Source organism: Calidris pugnax, unplaced genomic scaffold (genome assembly GCF_001431845.1).
Source record: "Calidris pugnax isolate Ruff unplaced genomic scaffold, ASM143184v1 scaffold27, whole genome shotgun sequence".
NCBI classification, from domain to species: Eukaryota; Metazoa; Chordata; class Aves; order Charadriiformes; family Scolopacidae; genus Calidris; species Calidris pugnax.
Genome location: NW_015090893.1, coordinates 7788973 through 7813610, shown reverse-complemented (window position 1 = coordinate 7813610; position 24638 = coordinate 7788973). Strand labels below are relative to the sequence as shown.

Here is a 24638-nt window from a genome sequence, read left to right as displayed (position 1 = left end):
GGGCGCGGACCAGGGGGGGAAAATGATAGGGGACTAGTAATAGTAGAATCTCACAAATTGTACTTAACTAATCTCAAGAAATGTCCTTGTTCTTTTAAGAAACATTCATAAAACAAAGTCACCAGGAGACTGAGGGCATTTACTCTGAGGGAGCCCATGCCATTCGCTACCGCTCCAGACAGACTGTGATTCCAGACAGTATTTTCTCCACAATTTTTATTTTAAATTACAAAGGATGTTGCATACATTGATGAATTTGTATCTGAATAGAAGTGCTAGGGATTGAGGGTGACAGAGTAAACAAAGTCAATAGTTTAATTGTGCCTCTTTTCAAAAAAATAAAAACTGCACAACTATTAACCAACATTAAACATTGCAACTCTTAACAGATCATGCTTTTAACAAGGTAAATTTATTTTTAAACAGAGACAAGACTTTCAGTAAGTTTTTCTGAGCTCCAGTTGGAAGTTGATTATAGAATATCAAGGACAGCATTACAATCATGACCCCAAGCGTAGGCAGAACAGGATGCCATGTTTTGTTTAAAATGTATTTTTTTGTTGCTTGTCAACCACCAATGTCCGCATGTGCCATCAGCCTTAAGAGTTCACCCAACCACAAATACTGAGCAGCAAGTTTTACTTGGACATAATATTCTGGGAGCACAGATGACTCAAATCAGAATGTGTGAATAGCCATCATTAGAAGAAAAGTTCATAAAATTAAGCGGTACCACTGGGTTCTGTTTCTTAATCAGAAGATTTTGATAGGGTGGAGTGTGCTTTTGCCAATATCAAATCCAATCCAGAAGTTTTCTTTACAGTAGCTAGGTAACTCACCCAAAATTGACTTAGACAGATACCCGACTACAAAATACTCGTAACTCAAGAAAAACTCTGAACGCTGATGAATATCTAAAAAGTTTGGAGGTTTTTTTAATTAAAAAACCCCAGAAAAGTGTGGCTTAAAATAGCTCTGTCTCCACTTTTAGCTCCACAGCTCATTAGAAAGACAATAAATGCATAGTCAGTATTTGCTCTTGTGGAAGGAAGTTCATGAATGTCTAAGAGGCTGAGGGTTATAATTCAGTGAGCACACACTTTATCACACTAGAAGCCTTGAGGGAAAAAACATGGCATATTGTGAAATGTAAATTGTAGAAAGATAGAGACATTTTTGTATGCTGCAAAGAAGATATAACCTAAAAGTGCCATCTTTCATTAATGACATTGAAGAATCCCAATTTATATTAGGAGATAATAAAGAGTGGTGTTTTCTCAACATACTAATGCCCTTAATACAGTTACAAGAAGAATCAGTCACTCAAGCAGTAACTGTTTGAAATGTACTTCAAACGATCCCTGGGGTAAACAAAATAAACCTCAGCTGTGTGCAAGGCTGTGCCAATGAGCCAAGACCACATCTAGCAGCACACTTCACTAGATGATTCCAACTGAAGCCTCCAACTTAAAATAAAATCATGATTAGATGCATTCTTGAAATTCAGGTCTCAAGGCCAAATACAGATCCTAACATTCATGGTACATAATTGGGTTATGCCTCAACAGAATTTCAGGAAGACTAGCAAGCACGTTTGAGGAACAGAATTGCATTTGCTATTTCTGCTGAAGGCAACTTGTATACAACCCTTTGAAATTCTCCTGATAAAGCCTTTTAGAGCTTTAAAAAAATAGCTATGATTAAATGATTTATGGAAAAGAAAAGCACATCCACTATTTATATTTTGTGAATAAGCTAACTGTTTTATTAATGAAGGCAAATATCAGATAAATATTTGGGGGGTAATTTTAAAAAAATAAAAACTGACACCACTGTATTTCACAAGTGTCTGGTTGCTTTTAGGTTAGTTAAAAGACTCTTCATTCATTTTAGGTTTGGGGTTTTTTGTGGTTTGTTTTTTTTTTTTAAAAAAAAACAAACCAACTTTTTTCCTGGCCCTCTTAGTATGGAAAAAAAGTCTATCTATAAAGAATTAGGAACTGAACACAGCTGAGCCTGATTCTCACATCAGCTTTACAGCAATGCAACTTCATTAAATCACAATGATTTCAACTGGTATGATAAGAAAATCCAGCCCATCCACACGTAAACATAGCTTTAGTAGTAAGTCTCTCTCATTCAAAAAAAAGTACTCACCAAGTATCAGTAAATGTGTTCAATAAACCATAAAAGGAAGCGTTAGCAAAAGGGGTTTAGGGCTAAAAAACACCCTTCGTGAGCACCCCCACATTTTGCAAGGCCATTCAAAAACTGGTCTTCCATATAAATACAAAAGGACAACTACTGGGAGAAACTGAAATCAGATCTATCCAGACTTTCTTGAGGATGCCTCTATCAGTTCTGATTCAATTTCAGAAGGGTTAGGTTTGAAGAGTTCGGAGGGAACGAAAAACAATTAGTTCTAGATGTACAAGTAAGGCACAATATAAAGCCACATCATCATCTGTCATGAAGGAAGTAGGAAAGGACAAGAATCATACATGGTACAGCAGAACAAGCAGTCCATCGATTCAAAGTGTGGCACCTAAGTTCAGACTGACGAGATCTCAACAAGAGCAGTTATGACAGCATGCTTTTAATATGGAAACAAATTCTAGAGAATCCAGTGTATCAGAAAAAGGAAGAGCTTTTGTTTGTATTAAATCAAAAATGTATAATTGTTTTTGGATATAGGATTAAAAGTGAATATTCACAATGCCTACACTCAAAAACAAACAAAAAAAAATCCAGGACTTCATTAAGATCCACATACCATGTATGAACACTGAAAATCTTTAGAAAATGGTCTTCTCTAAAGATCATCCAAAAATGCATGCCACAATTGCCAAAAAACAGAACATGTACATTTGTTGGTTTTTATACCCTTATAAGATTTTTGTTTGTGATAAGTATACACTAAATGTATATATTTTAATGACACTAGAGGAAGCAGATTGTTACTGGCATTAAAGTACAACCATTTCTAGACGGTTTAAATGCCACAGAGTCCCCTGGTTAAAATGTAAAGCTGCACAGCTTGCCTATGTCACCTTTATGATAAAGTTAAACCAGCAAAAGGTCTTATCTTTACTCTACATTTTACTGCCAGGTTTTATTTATATCAAGTATCGCTGCAGCATTCTGACCAGCCCAGAGTTAGCAGCAAGTGGCAGGAATCATATAAAACGCAGTTTCTTTTTTTTTTTGTTGTTTTTTTTTTTAAACAAAGTGCTTTTCTAAGATATACATACATATAAATAGGTACAAAATAAAGTGTCAACATTAAAAAGCTCAACTATTTAAAAGCTTTAACTTAACATAATACATAGAAAACACTGAAATGCAGGGGTATGGAATTCACTAAGGATTCAACGTCTACTTTGAAATGCTAGACCAAAATCATATTCTGGTTTTCAGACAAAAATAAAAAGCTATAAAGTTGTATTTGCCCAGTATTTCTGAGCAGTAAAAAAAGGGGCTTTTCAATACCTTGTCAGTTTAATTTGTCACAAAAGTTTTTACCCAATTGCAAAACTGCTCTCTTACAAGTTTAGAAATGCTGCCTCGGCGACCGTTTGGGCATCGCGTGAGGAGCTCCTGTATCCGAACAGTGCAGTAACACCGTTCGTCTGAAAGGAACAACAGTATTCAAATCTTGGTACAGACGTGGCCTGGACAAGAGACATTCTTTGTCGGGGTTTTATGGGCCATATGCATCTCCAGAATAACTGCAACCTCGGCAATAATTACAACAGGAATACATCTGACCCACTGTATAAAGCAGCAGCCAACTCTCACCTCACCCTAACAACAACAACAAAAACACCCACATTCCACTCAGATTTTGCAAGTCTGAAGTGGATTTACAAAGTTTCGCCTAAATTGCCCTGGGTATTTGTTCAGTCTCTTGTAGGAAAGACTTTCTGTACAGCTCAGTAGTGGTATTTTGGCCTCCTCCTCCCTTTTGAGCCTTCCAAAGTATTTAGGTACAAAGTAAGCTGTGTGCACACTCAGAAGTACGTGGCAGGACTGCCACCTTCATCAGCCACTCTTACTGCACTATTACCGATTCAGACTTTTTTTTTTTATAGTACAAGCTTGGATATAAAAATAATCTACTTATAAACAAAAAAGGAATCACAGTACAAACAAACTTAGACAAACTAGAAATGAAGTGGAGAAATTCCCCAAAGGGAGTGGGGAGAAAGCCTTCATGGACTTTTGCATTTTTTTTCAGCAGCTACATTTGAAAATATTTGGTATTTCTATTTTCAGTAAACAGTGTTCTGTCATCTTTAAATAGGGAGAGAAAGAACAGGGAGGAAAAGGAGGGGGGGGGGTCCATGAAACCAGAGAATGATCTTGCCTTGAGATAAAGGATTTTCTCATCAAAGGCTAAAGCTTTTAATCTGTACGTTAACACTGACTACAAAGCCAACTCTTATTTAGCAGAAGAGCAAATAAGAACTGTGTGTTAATATTCTTCAATCATAGAAACTACTGAATTAACAAGAATAAGTCACATATAAGTTTGAAGAAGCTAGTTTCGAAATACCTGTACAAAAATATAAAAGTCTATAAATTTTTTTTTTGTTTTGTTTTGTTTGAAGCCTGTGTTGATCCTTGGAAACATCACATGCCTAATAATACATCAACTGGAAAAGTGGCAACTAAGGAATTAGATATTTGTAGCTCTTTTTTCTCTTTACATATATACACATTACAATAAAAATAATTTTATTTTGGTTGTTTGGTGGAAGTATACTACAACAAGCTAAATATTTTTTTTAAATTCTCAAAGTTGAAAACTATTTTACCAATAGCTTACTAAAATCCAAATATATTAAAATCTCCTACAGTAAGTGCAGAGAAAAAAGATTTAAAGACTCCAAGACGGCCACCAACTTATCTACCATGGAAGCGAACTACAGGAACAGCAAAATAATATTGTTATGTATGAATGCTCCTTCTGTAGATAATTGGACCCAAACAAAAAAATTCACAGTTCAGTAAGATCCCTAACCCTGACCTTTAATTTTTTTTTCTTTTTTCATTTGTTTTTACATTCAGTACAGTATCATATAAGCTGTGCAAAACTTTACTTAGACTGGCAGTTCGCCATATCAGTTGCATTTGTCTTTGGTACAAAAATAAACAATCGCATTAATGTGCAAGTATTTGTTTTCTTCCGGCCAAAGTACCGAAATTGAGTTTTCTAGAGCCATCTTTTATACAATACATAGACTCTGTGGCATATATCTACATTTTCAACATATTCCTATATACATTCAAAAATTTTAAGAGCTGGAACAAATACATTAAAACCTATAATCTCACCATCTATACAACTTGGTTTTTCCCCTCAGGGTTTTCTTCATACAAAACTTTACCAGCTTATACTGATAGCTCTCCCCCCAAAATACAAGGCACAAAGAATATACTTGTTTTCTCTTGCTTGCGCAGACATTTAAATACTATATTAAGCTCAGAAAATTAAAGTCTTATATGGCACACTAGCTCTAATGCCACGTGTGCTATGTACAAGTTAATGGTTGCAAAGAAAGCTCACTGTATTTTAAGAACAACAAAAGAAAATCCAATTAAAAAAAAAAAAGAAAAAAAAAAACTCCCTAAATTGACAGCTTTACCAAAAAAATGCTTCCTCTTATTTTACTTGGAGCATAAACCTGTCACAATGTCTGGCATATACTAAAATTTTTTACTAGCAAAACCACGTTTTTGCTTCTAAAACAAAAGTGATATATTCTGGTCCTAGATAACTTAATTTTAAAAAGAATTCTCATCTCTGTATTTAAACTTAAAGCAGCTTTGAAACTATCTGGTTTATGCTCCAAAAATGCTATTTAGCATTTTGTATCATGCTTTGATTTGTTGTACTACATTGTTATTTAAAAACAATGGAACCTAACTGGAAGTGTTTCCATAACGCTAAACTGCCATGCAGACCAGAATGCAATTTACAATGAAGTACTTGACAACACAGGGAGAATCTGACCGATGACAACAGCTGAAGTCACGTCTTAAACCTTTGACATTGGTATTCGTAGCCCTACAAGGCCACCGGTGGGGTCTCCCTCTGCAGTCTTCTCTAAGACTTGATTCACAAATTCTGATGTCTGTCCAGCTACGGGTAGGCCTAAAAGGGGAATGAAAGAAAACGTGCTGTAAGGTTACTATTCACTGCACGTATTTTTACATTCCTAGAAGTGATAGAAAGCCAATGAACACTTTGGTTAATAACCGACCCAAAGGCATAGACAACTAAAATTAGGAAGTACTTCTTTCTTTTCTCGATTCCAGAAATGGTTTGCAATCTAACGCATTGCAAATTCTATGTTCTTCACATACGTGCGTTAAGTTTCCTGCTTACCCAGAGTGTCTTTAATAAGTACGTGCAACTTCTGTTCCATGTTGACTCCTCTATCATCTTTAGGTACCTGCACCCGATTAACTATCTCTTGTTTAATGGAGTTGATCACAAACAGTAAATTATCTGCAAAGAAAAAAAAAAAAAGGATTAGATTTACAGCGTGGTCCCCCTGGAGCAAAAGAGATCCACAGTTGTCCACACACTGTTATTTGTGTCAGAAGTGTCACATCACACTTAATGTAAAATTAAGAGGTAATAGTTTACATCTGTAAACTATGTTTTCAAAAATATTTACACTACATGCGTACATTTACATAATTTACATCTGTAAAGTAGCTCAACACTGCAGGTAACCCAATCTACGTACGTTTTATGGAGTGGACTGTTTTTGTACCAACAAAATTGTTGGGTTTGTACCAACCCTGTTTTCTCTATAAACTGCCAGGTATGACCCAGCTACATGATGGTGCAAAAACACAGACTTGTCTGAACAAAAGAAAAATTAAGATGTGAAGAGTTGTATTTACCATATTCCGTGTTGAGACCCCAGAGTTTTACTTTATTGGCTTCATACTGGGCTTTCTTTTTTAGTCTACAAGCCCTATAGTAAGAAGAGGGGAAGAATTAGAACACTAACAAAAATTCCAGAACACTAAGAGCATCTGTTTGTTTGCCACACAAACTTAGCAACCAATACTCCCAGAGCTGTGACGTACAAACTCATCTATCTACTCACTCACCTTCAACGAAAACACTCTGCTACCTGTATTCGCTCATATTTCACACTTGTGGACTTTATCACTGTATCAATCACTTGCCCTGCAGCTAAGTAAGCTGCTTCTAGAGGAAATATGTCATTTTCTAGGAAACAAGCAAACTACATCTCCAAAGGGCCAGCTGCCCTGCTTTTTGATAAACTGGTAAATAACCCACTGCAGGAACTGCCACAATGAAGCAGGATCTCTTCAGGCAAAAATTAGTTAGATCTTAATTGAACAGTTGCAATAATCCAAATAGACTCATCCACGTAGTGTTATCTAATATATACCTGGAAGCCAGCTTGTTCTTTTCTTTCCTTGACCTCGGTCTGGCAGTTAAGGGAAGTTCACTGACGGGCGTCAGGTCACTGATCACCTTATTCAGCTTCCTCAATTCATTACCGATCTGTAGAAGTTTTCTGGGGTTGGGAGTTAAGTCTTCTACATCAGTCCTTCGGGATTTCTTTGCTGCATATTTTCCTGTTTTAAATATGCAGAAAATTGGGTTGGGAAGTGACACAATATGTACACAAAACTGCAAAAAAACATTCTTAAATATGTATTATTTTGGGTGCAGTTTAAGTTCCTTTGTTCATTACAAGAGAATGGACTGGAATCATGTGATCCCTACGGCCCTTCACAATAGAAAGAGCATTTCCAGACAAACTGCTTTGTACAATTCATATTATATCCAGATCAGATAAGAGCAAATACCGCTGGCCAGGCTACTGGATGTGAGAGACAGCATACACCCAACTGTGCTGAAAAACGTATGTCACAAGTTCTAACCCAGTTGTTCTGCCCCAACTGTAACTTGCTAATTCCTGTGTTCAGCCAATATATCCTCTTGCACACTCAAGTTGATTAAATTTCCAAATAACCTTATTACTATTAAGAACAAGTGTCGAGGCCTAGTACTGAAACGATCTCCAGTGATACTGAGCTTAAATGATCTACATAAAGGCTAGTTAACCCCTTCTATACGTATTTGAAGCTACTTAAGACCTGGTTTTCCTGAGGAAATACACCTAATTCAATCTTTATTCCTTATGATTCTCTGCCACTGTATCAGTCTTTTTCCACGAGTTGTTACAGACACGGGTATGAAAAAAAAACCCACAACCTGCTCCAGAAATATTTATTAGAGAGCTGATAATTTAGCATGATTTATTTGATGTAGTAGATGACCTTGGTACATCTCTGTATATGAAAGTAAAAAAGTACTGCATGTGTCATATTCTGTAGGTTCTGGATGTTAAGTAGTGTTTGATCCTGCAAATCCCTTGCATGTGCACCTGACTTAAAAGTCACTTGCTCCTCCAAGTGTCTGGTGGGACTGAGTCCTCAAGGCATGTTTGGTTATTTGTTGTTTAATAACAAATATAGATATAGGCCTCCATAAGAAGGAACAGTGTACTGATGTTTCAGTACAAGATAAATAAACATAAAAACTAAGGAGATTAAAAAAACAAACAGTTTTCTTCCCTGAATAAATCTACAAGTAGCAACAAGAAGAAAATCTTTTGGGTTAACAGAAGGTAAAGTGCCATGTCAAAGAGACCAATTTTCAACTGTAAGGGTATGTTAACGTTACAACTGGTTTAATTTTCTCCTTCAAAGCCAAAATCAAATGGAGCAGCCTACCCCAAAGAGGTCCTGTGACAAGAAAACAAACACTACTTCTAAGAGGGGTTTGTTCTGGGAGATGTTACTCATGTGTGCAGTACAGCAAATTGCTAATTGAAAAGTTACAGGAATAAAACACAGTTATTACACCAATTTATTTAACTTTCTAAGACAGTATTTTAAAGAAATAGTTTATTCACAGAAAAGCAACTACTTCACTGTGCTGCATTCACATCGGTGGGAGACACAAGTAGGGAGGCGCAAAAAGAGCCAGTTACACCTTATTGCTTGTCCTTCAGTTCGCGCTGCAGTTAACGTGAACTTTGCATCTCAGATCACTTCCAGCTCACTTCTAACACAAGCAAGACTGAAACTAACAGCTACGAGGAGCAAATATCAGTCAAGCCACCCATCCAATACATTTACAGTGTCGCACTGAGAAAACTTCAAACTCTTGGAGTTTCCACTGAAAGCCCTCAGGAGTTACAATTCTCAATTCATCCACCTTCCTCTGGAAGAAACCACGCTGTAAATTACTACTGTACATCCACTGTGCCTTCCTTGGACACTGTGCAGATCTCTGCTAATTGAGGAACAGACTTACAGTGTTTTAATGATGTGTTTTCATGGCCAAAACACAACTTGCAAGTATGGAAGTATGGCTACTGAAGGTGTTTAGATTGGAAGACATTCCTGGGAACGAGGACTCCGTTCTTACCATGATGGAGACCGTTCTTCTGATACATGTTACTTGGTAACGTATCACGATTCCACTCGGACGGCCTCAGCATCCTTTCTTGTTGCGATGGTGTTAATTGCTCACTGTACTCCCAGAAGTATCTTCGCTTGCCTCTTTTCCGAGAGGATATTGCAGTCATTTCTTTTAAATCCTCCACAGAATCATTTTCATACCCTAAAAGGATGCATTGCATTGTTTATATAATGTTGACAAAACTGTTTCTAGCCCTTTAACGGTGAACTGCATATTCAAATTAAGAGCAAAACCACTGAGGAGGCATGTTTTACATTGTCTAATAGACTTGGTTTCTACCATCAACTATGACTGGGTACTCACTTTAAATCCAGGGATAGACACTGAGCCAGTAAAGGTGCTTTAGCAGTTGAATAGAGACAAATCATTTATGCATTGAAAGCCCCTTTATGTTCTCTGACCCCTTAAGCTCTACCGCTCTTTTGCTTTTCTCCCCGGCAATCTCACTACTGCAAAGTACAGACAACAGCTGCTGGAGAGTGTTCTTGTATCCCTACCATTTTCTCCATGAATTTACAGGAACATAATCCTAACTCGCCTCCACATTTTAATTAATCTTTAATCAAAAAGCATGGAAAGAGAAGCAGATAATAAAGATGGTTTAGCAAAACACTCATAAAGAAAGCAAAATTATTCAATCATAGAATGTTTTGAGTTGGAAGCGACCCATTGGGATCACTGAGTCTGACTCCTGCTCTTCCTTGAGTCTGAATACCTTTGGGAAATAAATCAAACCACCCGTCTCTATTAGAAGGGGGCTCTGTTATGAGGACAACGACCTAAAAGCCTTTAAGAAAAGACCATCTCAATTGAAAGGGTCTGGACAGGTTAAAAACCCCCAACCATTGCATAGCCTTTTGTACTAAAATACTATATAGCAGTTTACGTTTACTTAAAAAAGAATGCATTTCAAAACATCCCATACGCTGATGGAGCCTAAAGAAGAGCCACTGAACAGCCCATAAACTTAAGAGGCCTTGACCCCATCTGCTTGAGCTCTGCTTCATCTTTTAACCGTAGCACAAAGAACACTTTCTTCTTTTTAAAAGTCTGTTCAATTAGTCTGTTTGCACTTGAAAAACCAGTTGAAAGAGGAAAAACAAACTTTCTTGCTTTGGTCTGACTTTCACCTCATAACCCAAGGTATGAATAAAAGTTAGGTGCGCAGAAGGATGAAATCAGTTATAAAGTTCTGTTTCTAATCATTTCATCAACTCATTTACTTTGACTAAGTTTATTAAAAAGCCTGTATTTTAAAGGCAGATCAAACACTGAAACATGCTTTATAAAACATTTTTTTCTTGTATAGCCAAAATGATGACAAGTTACATTAAATTTAGTTTCAAATACTGTAAATATTTTTAACTGTACTCCCATTTTACACAAATGCTGTTTGCTCTAAGTATCAAAGTACTCTTAAAAACCCCACTTACTTTCCACTTCAAAAAACATGTCAAGCTATGTGACTCATTATATAGAGATGTATAAATTTAGCCCATCTTCATGCTAACACGGAATTAAGCCATCCGATGAAAACAAATCTCTTTAAGAGCTGATGTGTACAAATGTAAAACAAGGTTAAAATCAAGACTTCCCGTTTGCTTATTTAAACCATAATTAAGTTAGCAACCTAAATTACGTTGACTTAATGCGTCCTGCCTTGCAACTCTAATGTTGACCCGCTATCATTTCAAAGGTACAGAGAATAATCTAGTGCGTGATGTCCTAAGGTAGCCTGTAACATACAGGAGTGCAACAAATATGTTTAGCTTTTCTGCACTGTATTCATCTTCCTTGAATTCTCCTCTTAGCAAAGATTATGTAACAGTTTCACTTTCTTTGGCGGGCTTCTAAGAAATCTGAAAGGGTTCTTGCATTTACCTTTCACGCCCTCCATAAGGCCCTCCTAAAAAATTCTGTTTGCATCCCGGAGTACAGTTTTAGCTTTAAACTCACCAGGGTTAAATTACGTAAAATGGAGAACAGGATGGACATGACTTTTGCAACTACCAGATTAAAAGCAAAAATAACCCCACCAAAACAAAACCAGAGAAAGCCTTCTGTTTACCATTTAATCCTACTGACTTCTGTCAAACCATTTATGAGTCTTTTTTTTCCCCTCAGCTGATGGTCCAGGGGCTCAGAATAGATGCAGTGCAACTTCTTTAAACAACATCCACGTCTCTACAAGCACTTTTCCCTTTCAGGTATTTCTTCTCCACTGCTACTGAAAACTGAATCTGTTGTTGCATCTCCCATTTCTGGAGTCTCTGGACTACTCGATGGGAGAGAAGCAGTCATTTACAAATATTTCTATTAAATGAGGTAAGTAAAATATACCAGCAATGGCAAAAAAGGTTTAAATGCTAGAAAAGGCCTGGGATGGTAATTACCATAATAAAATGCCTTTTGCAGGTGACAAAAATTGTTAAATCTGTATCATCATAAAAACATTGTTGCCCAAACTTGCTGGAATGCCAGCCACATTTTTAGTTATTTCTCCAAGTGCCTGAAACTTACTGTATCTAAGTATTTCCTCAGACAACACTAATGCTTTAAGAAGGCATTTAACATACTCCAAAAACACACATGAAGAAGAATAAACAAAACTGTTTATAAAATACATCAGAGGGTCTGCAATAATCAATAATTGTTTGTCCTTTCAGTAAATTACGGCTTCACTCTAAATTCATCAACTGATTTTGGTTTCAGTACTATGGAAGGTGCCATGCCTATTTTTAGAAACTTTATCTATAGTACTTACCTTTACTCTAAAGGTAAAAAAGCAACACAAAGTACAAGAGTACAAGAGTTTGTGTCCTGCCCATGGAGTTGTACTTAGAACGGGAGCGCGATTGCGTGTCAGTAAAATTTGAACAAACAGCAAACAGTTAATGTAATTCCACCAACTGAAATCCCAGCATTTTAATACATCTCCTTTCCAAGGTTGCCAGGCTTTCTGTGCAACGTGCCTCCGTGGGCTGCAAAGTGCTGTGCAGTGCAGCAATCACTGCAGAGCTGGAAGAGCTACTCAAAGCCCCAGAGAGTAGAGGGAGTTCAATTCAGAAGGAGGAAGGAAGAGGTTTTTAAAGGCTAACAAAAATGTGTTATGTATGTGTAAAAGTAACATAAAGGGCGTAATGCTTAACAACTTTAATGCCAACTCAGTAAATCTACTTAGAAAATAATTAAATCTGAGAGTTCATTATGACAAACACTTGACAAGCTTTAGGGAAGCTGCTGTTTTCAAAAAGGCAAAATTTCAGCTGCTTTCCCCCCCGAAGTTACATATTGCCAAATGTCAGAATACCTTAATTCTTATACTCTACTATAAAGCATTTATAAAATGTGAATATTGTAATACTTTCTACAACGAGACTAATACTTGGTTACAGTCCTGTCCCTTTTCCTTCAGATTTTATTTTTGCACAATGTTACCGCTTTGTTACCTTCCAGGTGAAGGTTAGTTCTTATTTCTGCTGTTAAGGCTCCATTTCTACATGCAGAAGAGAGGAATTCAGTATCCTTTGAAGACCCACTAAGTATAACTGCTGAAAACCACCAAGAAACAGTTCTATTAGTTTCAGTGGTAGGTATTTTCTTTGGATTCTGTGGAAAATTGTACCTATGGTAGGACTTAAGTAGTTATGAAATTAATTCGCTCAGGCTATGATTTCATCCCAGCTATCAAGAGATACAGCTCTGGATAAATTCAAAGCAGCAACCTACTGAAGCTCTAGAAAGCTCTGCACATCCTAGCATCAAGTCACGAAAAAAAGAAGACAAAAAATGCAGGTTGTTGCTCTACGACCTTAGGCTACAAGGTCTATCATTATTTTTGCTACATGACCACAGTTAATGCAGTTTTTCTCAAAACAGGGCAATAGGAACCTGGTATAGTTTTTATTAATTGCATTTTGCCAAGCACATAAAAAATCTGGGATGAAAGTTTATAATTTAAAATCAGCATTACTCATCTGTAACTATAAAGCATTCAAAAGCATCCTTTCCCACTTGGCAGACAAATCCGTTAACCCTCACGTTACCAAAGCCCAACATTGCTGGTACCTGGTTCTGAGAAAGTATCGCTGATGTCGTCATCTTTATCATCCTCGTAATCTTCTTCCTCATCATCATTTTCAGACAGCTCGTGCTCACTGCCGAATCCTTCATCGTGGTCCTCATCTTCAATATCGTCCTCATCATCCTCATCTTCCTCAGGGTCTCCTTTGGCTGACTGTTCACCCAAACTGTCTGTTACAAACAGAGAATAGTTGTGCTCTTCTTTCTTCTGTGAAGAATCTGACACTGATGTGCTGGCAGAAAGACTGCTCTCCCCCACAATAAGTCCTGGGCTTTCCTGGGGTGGACTGAGGAGCAGTTCTTGAGTTTCTTTAAAAGGCAAAACGGGAGGCGTACTGTGACTATGCGGGGACTCTATTCCTTTTCTTTCTTGTCTCTTTGCTACAGCACCACAATAGCAGGTGTTTTCCTTTGCTGCATCAGCATGTGTCTGGCTCAGCACCGGTCTGCTCTGCGGTAAAGGATTGATCTTTACTTTTGCCTTTTTAACATAGTCTTTACATTCAACATGAATGTTCACCTTTTCGTTATTGTACACATTGGTCTTCACCATGATTTGTGTACTGGAAGCAGGCTGAGTTGCAGGTTTGCTTGCCTTCTGAACACAGTCCGACAAAGGTGCCTCAGCCTGAACGTTCTTGGAGGAACAGACTGGGGCTGCTGCTCTGGTTGCAATTTTTTTGCCAGGTAACAAAGAATTTAAAGGGTTTTGTTTTACACTGAAGAGCAAATCAGGGTAGAGCGAATCAGAAACGGGTTGGGAGTCCTCACTGTTAAGCTGAGCCAGTGTCGGTGTTTTGCTTATCACCTCTTCATCTTGATATGGGCTTGAAAAGTCATCAAGGCCCAGATAATCCACCTCTTTTGTTCCCCAAATGTCACAGCTGGTTAATTTAGTGTACTTAGTTAAGTCTTCACAGTAGGTGTCCCACTGCTCCCATTTTGAGGTGAGAGCAGCTTCTTTGTCCAGGATGTCCGTAAAAGACTCCAAGTTCTCAAGGTCTTTGCAGTCCTCCATTGAAAGTAAGTTGTCTCTGGAGCTTTGCTGATAGTCCATTTCTCTGTCCTGTGCATAATAAGACAAATTAAAAGTGAATACAAAAAATGTATCAATAATCTCTGTTCTCTACTTAGTCTATTATGGTGAGCTTAATTCCAGTGAAGCCTAAGAAAGTGGTGAGATATGAAGATACCTCCACTTCCAACTAAAAGCTTTTTTTGAGGGTGGGAATGAAGTCCAGCTTCCGTGCTTCAGCAGCAGATCCTTCTGAAGAGATTGCTAAAGATACAAGTCAAATGCTGCTGGACTTTTTCTGCTACTGCAAATTCAGCTGGTCATCAGGAACCAGACTAGTACCGATATTCGTGTATTTAAAATAAGAAAGACATGACAGGCCAGCTGTTGTAGTCTCTACTGACCTCGGTCAATCTTGGCTGTGTGGTTAACAGAGTAAGTTTACCAGTCCCTGGAAAACCTCATTCCAATGTGATCAATTAACGACTATGAGGTACCTTTCTCCTTTGATGCAGAGGGAAAAAAAAACAAGACAAAACAAACAAACAAACAAACAAAAGAATGCTAGTATAAGCAGCTCATGAGTCAACTTTTCTTTTGCTTCCCCTGCATTCCCAGCTTGGGTGCAGCAGCTACAGCTGCTCTTGCCAAAACGACTGTAGGGAAGAGTCTCCAGCACCATCGTGTCAGCACAGCTCTGTGTGAGATTCCCCTATCAAGCCTCTCTATTGAGGAAGCGTCACATTTGCTGGACAAGCAGTTGGGCTCTTCCCTAATCAGTAGCTAGCAGTAATGAAATATCTTATAGCATTCTTGAATAAACACCCCTTTATTACTAGAGAAACTCAGGGTATTAGTCAAGGAAAGGAGTTACATACACACATGGAAAGATGACCTACCAGTTCATACATGAAGTCTGGATCTGAACTGCTTGCCAAGAGATCCGTGCTCATCAGAGTCTGCTCTGAAAACACATGGCTCCGAAAGGCGTCCCCAAAAGGAGGGTCCATTCCACTCACACTGGGCTACAACAAAATTGATACTGATGGCTGAAGCGTGCTATAAAACGGCATATTCTTTTCTTTGACAAAACATAAAGAGTATTATCATTTCATCCAAGTCTCTGAACTTGTGCTATACTTGCGCCTGGAAGGTTTTTACCTACACAGATAAGCATGTCATTTCTCAGAGCGAGAGAGTACTGTAAGAGCAGCTAACAACACGCAGCTCTAATCAAAGGACGCATTTGTATTCATCATATAGCTGCAAGAGCATTGCTCATTCATTCTTTTTTGTTGGTTTGAAATTCTCAGGCGTTTGCCAAGTTTAGGGATATGTCAGCGTTTGGAGAAGAGGAGAGCGAGTCCTGGCAGGATCTGTGAGTATCAACAGGCACCACACGCTTGCAGGGCCTTCACCCTAATCCAAACCATTTTGCACTAAAGCAGTGTTGACTGTTTACAGAACCATTAGAACTCATAAAACGTCCACCTGATATTGTAACAAAAGCAAACTTTATTACAACTCCATCTAAGAGTGTTATATCTCTCGAGAACAAAGTGGAACTTTGCAAAATAAAAACATTATGCAGGATGACTGTGCATGCAGGGAATGGGCAGCAAGGCTTTCTGCTACATTTAATTCCAGACCTCTATTTCTCTTCTAGACACACTCGCCCTGAGGGCTGGGAAGGGAGAAACACTGTACTGCTGAAAGTCATTCAGTGTGCTGGGTGTGTGAATCACTGCAGTAATAAAAGGCTCCTCTCCAGGCACCCAGCCTCGTACAGACCAACTGTGCTGAATCTTGCTGCATGAACCAATACAGTACCAAGAGCAGCAACACAGTTTCCACCACAGACCCTAAAAAATATACACCATTTAATATCTTACAAATTCTCCCTGCAAATGCCTGCAAATTTACTCCTAAACTTTTTTCTTTTTTTTTTTTTTTTTTAAATAACGAAGCGAAATCATTTACAGAAGCAAATAAAATCAGGACAGACTTACCTGAGGCATTTCCAAGCCCAGATTCCCCAAATCCAATTCCAAACTTCTTGTTTTATTCACTTGTAGATTCCTTTCCAGCTTTACTTCAGTCTCAGTGAGTTTACACAATCCATGCAATGAAATTTTTTCCTTAGGATAACTTCAGTTCACCCTGATGGAGCTCTTCTATTTGTAGACTTCTGTGTAGAATAAACGCAGCAAAACCCCAAGGAGGTAAGTAATCCTTCACCAAAAAGGTAATGCTTAAAAAACAGCCAAAGTGAAACAAAGACAAAAATTTCCCCGAAAAGTGATTATTTCTCATTCTGGAACATATGGTAATTTTCTTGCCCTGCCATCTTCCGTTGAATGAAAAGCCACAGATGCTACAGAACAGAGTTCCTGCAAAAACTTAGTTTTGGCTGAGTTACATTTTGTTGTCTTTCTTTTCATCACTACCAAGACCATGAGCTCTACAGACATACGAAAAGAAAAGCCTGCCCAACTGGAAATAACGACTGGCACATTGCTGGGTATATGAGAGCGAAACAATCTTTATGACTAATATAACAGAGCCAATAAATTCTAAAAATGTCTCAGGCAAATAACTCAAAATGCTAATTTCAGAATAGCAGTAATACTGTTTCAGCAGTATCCCCTCCTTTTCCTAAGAGATGAATCCATCCAGCAGCAGATAAGATTCTATCAATCACTCGTACAGCAGCATCTAGTGACAGAGGGATTACAGCCAAGTGTGCTCACCCTCCAGCAGCAGAGGGAAGAGACGGATTTCCTCAACAGAACAAATTAAAAATTGTGCCAAATTCAGAGTTGCGTAATAAACTGTCTTCTCTATTAATTTCAAGCAAGGCACACATTGAAATTAATTTCATTAGTAACAAAATCTATTAGTAATCTTATCATTTTCGTAGTTTCTATAGACCTGCTGCTACTTCAGATGTGTATCTAAAGACTTTTCCGAGCCTAGTATCCTGCTTAATCCTGCCTTTTTAACACCATAAGGAAAAACTGAACCATAGAAAAGCAAGCACCTTAGCACAAACATCAATAACTATATTTACACTGGAAGTGTGACAAGAGACTCATTAAATAAGTAACAGGAAGTAAAATACAACAATGTTTTATCAGAATAACAACAACAAAAAAAATCCCCCATGGTATCAAGCTTTAGTATCTAATGTAACTATATTGATTTCAAGGATGCTGCTTTCTTACTGTCTTGTGTGTCTGCAAGATCCTTACCCTTACATAGAAAGTCTCTAAGAAAAAAGCTGCATTAGAGGAGCACAATCAAAGAACTGAACCATCATACTTGTGCCGTTTGTCAGCGCTACCAGCTAAAATGTGTTTGTTTCTTTGAGCAGAATTCTTCTTTCAGCATTGCTCCTAAGTCAGACTTCAGAGCAATCTGCTCAGGCTATGTTTATTCTCTTGTTTTGAAAAACTGATAGTAAAGTAAAAGCGTTCTCCTACAGCAGAGCTACGCTCACAACCCTCCTCCCACCAGCACATGACAGCATCCTCATGATTATTCCTACTCTCAGATAGTATCTCAGCTCTTTTGTTGCATTCAGCATATATACCACCAGACTGTGGGAAAAAAAACCACCAGATACTATGCAAAAAAGTCTCTACCTACCAAAACATAATGCATTTCAAATATTGGCTAGAATATAAAGAACATCTATTACAAGTCCAGCTGTACACAAGTTGTTGGTAAAACCATGCTACCACTGCCAAAGCAAGCCATTTCTTGTAGGGCTCTGTGTCAAGTAAAAGCCAGTTCCTTCTGTTCTGCTCTAAAACTTTCAGAGAACTCTTTTTACTTATCTTAAAGTGACATCTAAAGTTAAGTTAGTGTCACTTGGGAATGTGTCTCAACAACCCCTCTCTCTGTTCACCCAGCAAAGGCCACACCATGGCAGAACTAGTCCTTCCTATGCTGTTGAAGTGGCACAAACCACTAATTCACTTTTCAACCTGGCCTGATCTAGGAGAAAGGGCCTCTTCTTTAAAGCAAATAGATGATGTTCTTACATGCAAAGAAAGAGGCGAGAAGGGTATCATCTTTAATACCAATCTACACCTGAGTAGTATCTGACTTTATTCCCATATAGAGTGGCAGAGATTGATGTCTTTTTCAACAGAATGTGAGATGAATGACTTGGTCGTCGACACCAGACCACCACCACCGCCATCTGCATCCACATGGGAGACTGTCAAACTTCTGCCACTGCATGATACAAAGGGGAAAGAAAGGAGACATTGGCTGTGTCTTTACCGGTTACTCTTTGTTATGTTTTTGTTAGAACATGTACCTCAAGCCATTCCACTGGCTTTCAAACACAACTAGAGAAATGGGGTGAAACTTAATCTCTACTGACACTGATTTCAGTCACAACTGACCAACGCTTTCAAGCGTCAGGGCTAGGGAGCTTTTGGATCATTTACAAATCCTCAAAACAGACATTAAATGTTCAAAATACTTTAGCCATCTCAAAGACTGGAGTAATCTTTTAGCTATAAACTTATAGTGCCATTTAAGACTGGCAGTGCACGTCCTCCTGGGTCAAAGCAGCATATCAACTAATCTGATTGCTCCCCTAATTCTCTTTATATTTCATTCTTGACATGTTATAGTATTAATATTTAAATGTGATTTGAAATCCATTAGAATCTATTCAAGTATTCTACAACATAAGATTTTTTTTCTTGGTAGCTCTATGGAGGGAGGAAACATGGTGAGGCCATAAAAAGAAAGACACTGCCTCAGGGAGCTGCACAATCTCAGCATGCCTCATGCTCCTGACAAAGGAGACCTACTTCCAACTGCTTTCTAAATTTCCCACAATCACCAAGATCTTCATTATAAGACTTCTCAGTGTTCACACTTAACTACCAGTATTTTTTCATGAACTGGCAAATTAAGATGTATAGTAGAAGTCAAAAACACATATGGAAGCACAGATGTCAAATCTGAACTCGCTGTGAAGGAAAGTAACTTTGTAGACCACAGCTGAAGTCCCATTTTTACAGAATTTATCAATATTGGCTCTCTCAGCTGAAGACTAAATTAAAAAAACCCTGCTGTTATGTTACCTGTAACAAATACAGATTTGAATGAATTGAAATATCTGTGGTAGAGCTCAAGAATGGCAATACAAGAATTACTGAAGATAAATACAGCAGGATTTTCTACTTTAGGACAATTTTCATTAATGCCTTACATCAGTCCTTCCCAAACGCAGAGATAAGAGAGGTTAAATCCTGTAGTTGCTTCACAGCAACTAAACCAGAGGTGGAATACACAGCCCGAGGCAGCGGGCAGGGTGCTGCCACTCCTTTTGGCAGCAGCCTGCAGTTAAATCAGATGAAGGTGATTAAGGAACCAGTCCCTGAGCTGGTTCTGCATCTGCAGATTCTTGAGCCACATCAGTGCAGAGCTGTGTTCCTGCTCCTGGGAGAAGGCTCGCTCGTCCACTTGGGTGTAAGGAAGGGCAAGACATCTCAGGAACTGCTATATTCATCTAATATGAAAGAATTTGGGGTACTGATGGAAGTATGCACATATACATTGGTTAAAAAAAAACTATGAAAGAATTTGGGGTACTGATGGAAGTAGGCATATATACATTGGTTAAAAAAAATGTAAGCCATCAATAAACAAAACCTGTTCTATAGCGTTAATAATTAATTAATCTGATGACACATCCTAATAAAAATCCTCCGCCTTTATATTTGCTTTCTGAAAACACGCATATAAAATAGTTTGACAGTGGTCCCAAGACACCCAGGAAGGCTGAACTTCAAACAATCTAACGTCAGGATTATTCCATGACATTACTGCTGCAGCAGCACACTGACACTGCCAGGCAGCAGGACCTCAACTCAGAACACCCAGCGATAAGGAGACACACGGCACCTACTGTGCACGTGCCACTTCCCTGGACTAGTAAACACCCCTCTGTGACAGAACTCCAAAGAAGCCCCTATAAGAGAAAAACCAACACTGCCAGCTTTCAGCTTGACAACTCTGGAAGTCTTCCTCGGTCACCTGTATGAATCATTTGTACTGTTGCTGTAACTCAAGTTGCTATTTCTGTCCCAATTCAGAAGCGTATTTTGTACAATGTGAAAAGCACCCAGCGCGTCGCTATACCATTTTGTTGATTGCACAGTGCTTATTATCACAGCGGCTAAATGCCTGTTCTAAATACATTACACGAACAATTACACTTTTCAGGATGGTGACTGCATCATACAGCACGGTTTGTCAAAGTTACATTTTTGTAACTCAGGCTAAAACATTCAAAACGCCAAATTCTGAATTTTGAAGAACATGCAAAAACTATGCCACGTATTTTAAAAGAACCATTATGTGCTATGCAGTGTTTGCTGTATCTGGATATTTTACGAAGTACTACCGTTAGGGATGCAAGAAGCTCTCCTACGCTTCTCTTAAAACTTTATTTTCTTCCATAGTTTGTGCCAATTTGCTTCCTATTACAGAACATACCCTGCTCAGCGCAGTCTTCAAGCACAGACCGTATTTTTCTTAAGTTTTGTTTCTTAGTGCACTGTTCTTTTTTTCCTTTCTTCTTCTATGTGATTCTTCAATTATTAGCCAGACTTAAATTATTTTACTTCTCTCCCCCACCACTAAGATGCTAAGTTTTCTTTTCTTTGGGTTTTTTTTTTGGTTGGTTGGTTGGTTTGGGTTTTTGTTTTGGTTTGGGTTTTTTTGTTTGTTTTGTTTTGTTTTGGTATTTTTAAGGTTTTTCATAGCAGGTGAGCAAAGAAACTTATAAATGGTCTTTCTCTGCTTTCACCCACCGTAGCCTCATTCACCTGCTCATCCAAAGAAGCCAAGTCCCTCTACCTTCCCAATATGTATTTGTATTAAAATGCCAGCATAAGCATGTGAGACATGCCCTTTGCTTTCTCTGTCCTGGAGAGCAAACACCAGTTGCTTGAGATACCCAGATCCTAAGTTTGGTGGAGCACTGCCATTTGAAAGAACTGAAGATACAAAGACTGTTTCACTTCTTTTAAGCCTCTTGCCTTCAGGAGAGGGAAACTGCTACTTCACTGCCTTGGTTCCCTTTCCTCTGCTCATCTTCCCTTCCCCCCGTCGATATTATTTTTCTAACCCTACTTGCCCACAGCAGCCAGACTTCAAGATCTGGAAGTGATACCACTAAACAGAAGCTCTGGTCTCCAATCACACACGCAACACCTCAGGTAAAAGAGTGGAAAAATTACCAAACAGGATACAGTGCTACGTTCTTTGCTTGAATTAATACCCCTACACACCAGTCCCACCACCCAGCTCTGGAGGGGTGCTCCACTGCAGAATCAAACAGGCAGATGACAATAACTGATCATAATACAAGAGGCGGAAGATAAAAAAAGTTTGTTTGTTTTTTAAACCAACCAACAACATATTGCATCTACATATTTTATAACAACTGTGCCCAGACTAACATATTCCTACTAGAAGCGCTAGTTTTTCTGTATATTCTGGAACAAAGACTGAGATTTTCTTACTATTTTAGTGCCAGAAGTGGGACATGCAGCATGTTAAACTTATTAGAACTATATTAACACACTTGAATTAATTTTAAAAACTTTTTATAGGTAAAATATGACTTGCATAAACCTTTAATAAAGTATCACTGTAGAGTTCGGACAGTTGTTTGCACAAGAGAATTAGCAGTAAGACTAACATTCAAATTTTGTTTTGATTTCTCCTGGAGCAGAGTGCGGCCAAAGCAAAGACAGAAAACAAAAGCAAAACTAGACAACAATTTAGCTTACAGCCTCCAGTGATATTCTACATCCCTACATGAGAGTTGTTTCTATATTTTGAATGTATTCTATGTATTTCTGATGACATGAAGTCTTTCAGGACAAGAAAAAAATTAATTCTACAGGTGCCAGAAAAACTCCTCTTATGATGAAGGGAATAGTACAATCTAAGTTTACGCTCCACACAGTAAAACTATGCTTTGTTATAGTTTTATTAGAAATGGGTTATCATACTTCAAAGCCAGCAACAAATCAGAAAAACGCATCAGTCAAAACACACCCAAAAGTAAAAAAAAACAGCATCAGATTCCAAAAATAGGAGGAGGGTTTTTTAAAAATACAATATAGTCAGGAAAGTCACTGTAGCATGGTCTAAACCTTAAAATCTATGATTTTCAGGAAACTTGGCTTGACTTTCAAGCCAATGGCAACTTTCAAGCATTTCTTATGAAGTGCCAAATAACCTTATCAAACTTTCATTAGGCTTTACAAACCCGCAGCACGGACACGCAAGTCATAGGAATCTAAACCAGTGCCTTCCCTCATTTATCCCAAACTATCAGTCGCTTAGTCAGACAGAAGCTTCTATTTATTCCCAATTAATTCCTGCTAATGCTGAAGGGACTTCGAGCAGCTCTTTTGCCACTCTCATTATTTAAAACAAACATGGCAAGGATGTTCAATGGCTTGATGCCCCTGTCGCAGATTTCTCTCATCAGTTAATACTCCCATCAAACACAGAACAATTCTTTCTTTGCTCAGGTAAACTACTGGCCACAAAGCACTGTATGAGCTCTCAGAGCTATTATTCACACCTCTAAGTAGTACTATCACTGAGCACTGACATTTCTACAAGAAACCTTTCCTGCCAAAACAATCACCCAACATATTTCCTATAGAAATTCTGACTTCTCATTTAAATTTCCAGCAGTAAAAATCGATCAAGTTTCTAAAATGCCTGTGTTGGCCCCTCTGTAATCCTTACTATGAAAACACACATGTAATAATAGTAATTAACCCTCCAAACAAGGATGCTTTGAGGCTATTTGGTTAAGCGACCTTAGGCCAAAAGCTAACCAACCTTTTATCACCATCTTTAAAACATTCTGGAGTGTTTAAAAGCCAGTATCAGAATTCAGTTCTGGTTTTGCAGGTTATGTATTGCATGATTTCAACAGGTTCCTCTCAAGCGGCAGTAACATAAAGATTACGCTTATTTTCAAGTAGAAGTTAACATTTCAGCTGGCACAGCTGAACGGCTGACAGTGTTCAGCCTGTTGCGCGGAGAAGCCTGAAAAAGAGCCTGTGTTTTATACCCGAGCGTGACACAGTGAATTCTGGTCATTAAACTGATATCTGATGGGTGGCATCAGGCAGTGCCCTGAGAACCACCGGCCTCGCCGTGCTGCGCTGGGGAGGAGATGGGGGCCACACCGGCAATACCATGGGCATCGTTACCTAAAACAACGTCCACACCGCGGACCTTCGGGACGTGGAGGGGAAAGAAAACTCCGGGCTTCGGTCCCTGGTGAGACGGGGCCGGGCTGCCCCCACCTCAGAGCCTGCCCGGGTGCAATCCCCACCGGGAGAGGCGGGGGGGACGCTCACCACCACAGACACCCCCGCCGGTGGCTCCCAAGGCGGCCCGGGGAAGTTACCGATATTTTTTAAGTCAAGTTTGCGGGAAGTGGCTCACGGCAGGAGGCGGGAAGGCGAGGGGGGGGACACCGCCCCGCCGGTGTGGGGCACTGCCTGCACCCCCCGGGCCGCGCACCGGCTGCCCGACCCCCCGAAAGGAGAGACGCCCTGAAGCAAAGCGCTCCTGAGGGATAGGGCCGCGGGCACCCTCGGCAACCAGCGAGCACCGCTCCAGCCCCCGTCTCCCTCCCGCGGGCAAGCTCTCGCCCGGCCCGGGCGGCCCCGGCCCACACTGCGCCCCCGCCCCTGACCCACTAACACACCTCCCAGCCAACATGGCCGCCCCGCCAGCCAGCGCGGAGCGCAGCCTAGCCCGGCCACCGCCTCCCCGCCCCGCCCTCCCCGCCCGCTCAATGGCTCGCTCCTCAGCCCCGCGCGCTCCCATTGGCCACCGCCCACGCCGCTCACCCGCCCAGCGGTCCTTTCAAGCTAGGGTGAGGCGACATGTAAACAAACCCCCTTCCGCCGCTCCGGGGGG

The 24638-nt window shown here is 39.3% G+C and overlaps 1 protein-coding gene across 9 annotated transcripts in view; it reads right to left on the bottom strand.

Annotated features, from left to right (window-relative positions):
- Window positions 1–199: 199 nt before the first annotated feature.
- The window catches only part of CREBRF (CREB3 regulatory factor), a 26356-nt gene continuing 1917 nt past the window's right edge, over window positions 200–24638 (bottom strand). For 3 of the 9 annotated variants that reach the window (XM_014947889.1, XM_014947888.1, XM_014947886.1), the window contains exons 2-10: window positions 16655–16833; window positions 15545–15670; window positions 13616–14696; window positions 12997–13098; window positions 9494–9688; window positions 7440–7629; window positions 6919–6992; window positions 6392–6514; window positions 200–6157 (exon numbers count right to left, since the gene is read on the bottom strand). In XM_014947889.1, the coding sequence (XP_014803375.1) occupies window positions 6042–6157; window positions 6392–6514; window positions 6919–6992; window positions 7440–7629; window positions 9494–9688; window positions 12997–13098; window positions 13616–14696; window positions 15545–15670; window positions 16655–16663 (2016 nt within the window). In that variant the 5' untranslated portion in view covers window positions 16664–16833 and the 3' untranslated portion in view covers window positions 200–6041. Of the gene's footprint in view, window positions 6158–6390; window positions 6515–6918; window positions 6993–7439; window positions 7630–9493; window positions 9689–11615; window positions 11823–12996; window positions 13099–13615; window positions 14697–15544; window positions 15688–16654; window positions 16834–18691; window positions 20218–24638 lie in introns of those variants that run through there. The other 6 variants (XM_014947887.1, XM_014947891.1, XM_014947890.1 and 3 more) reach the window with 6 other exon arrangements.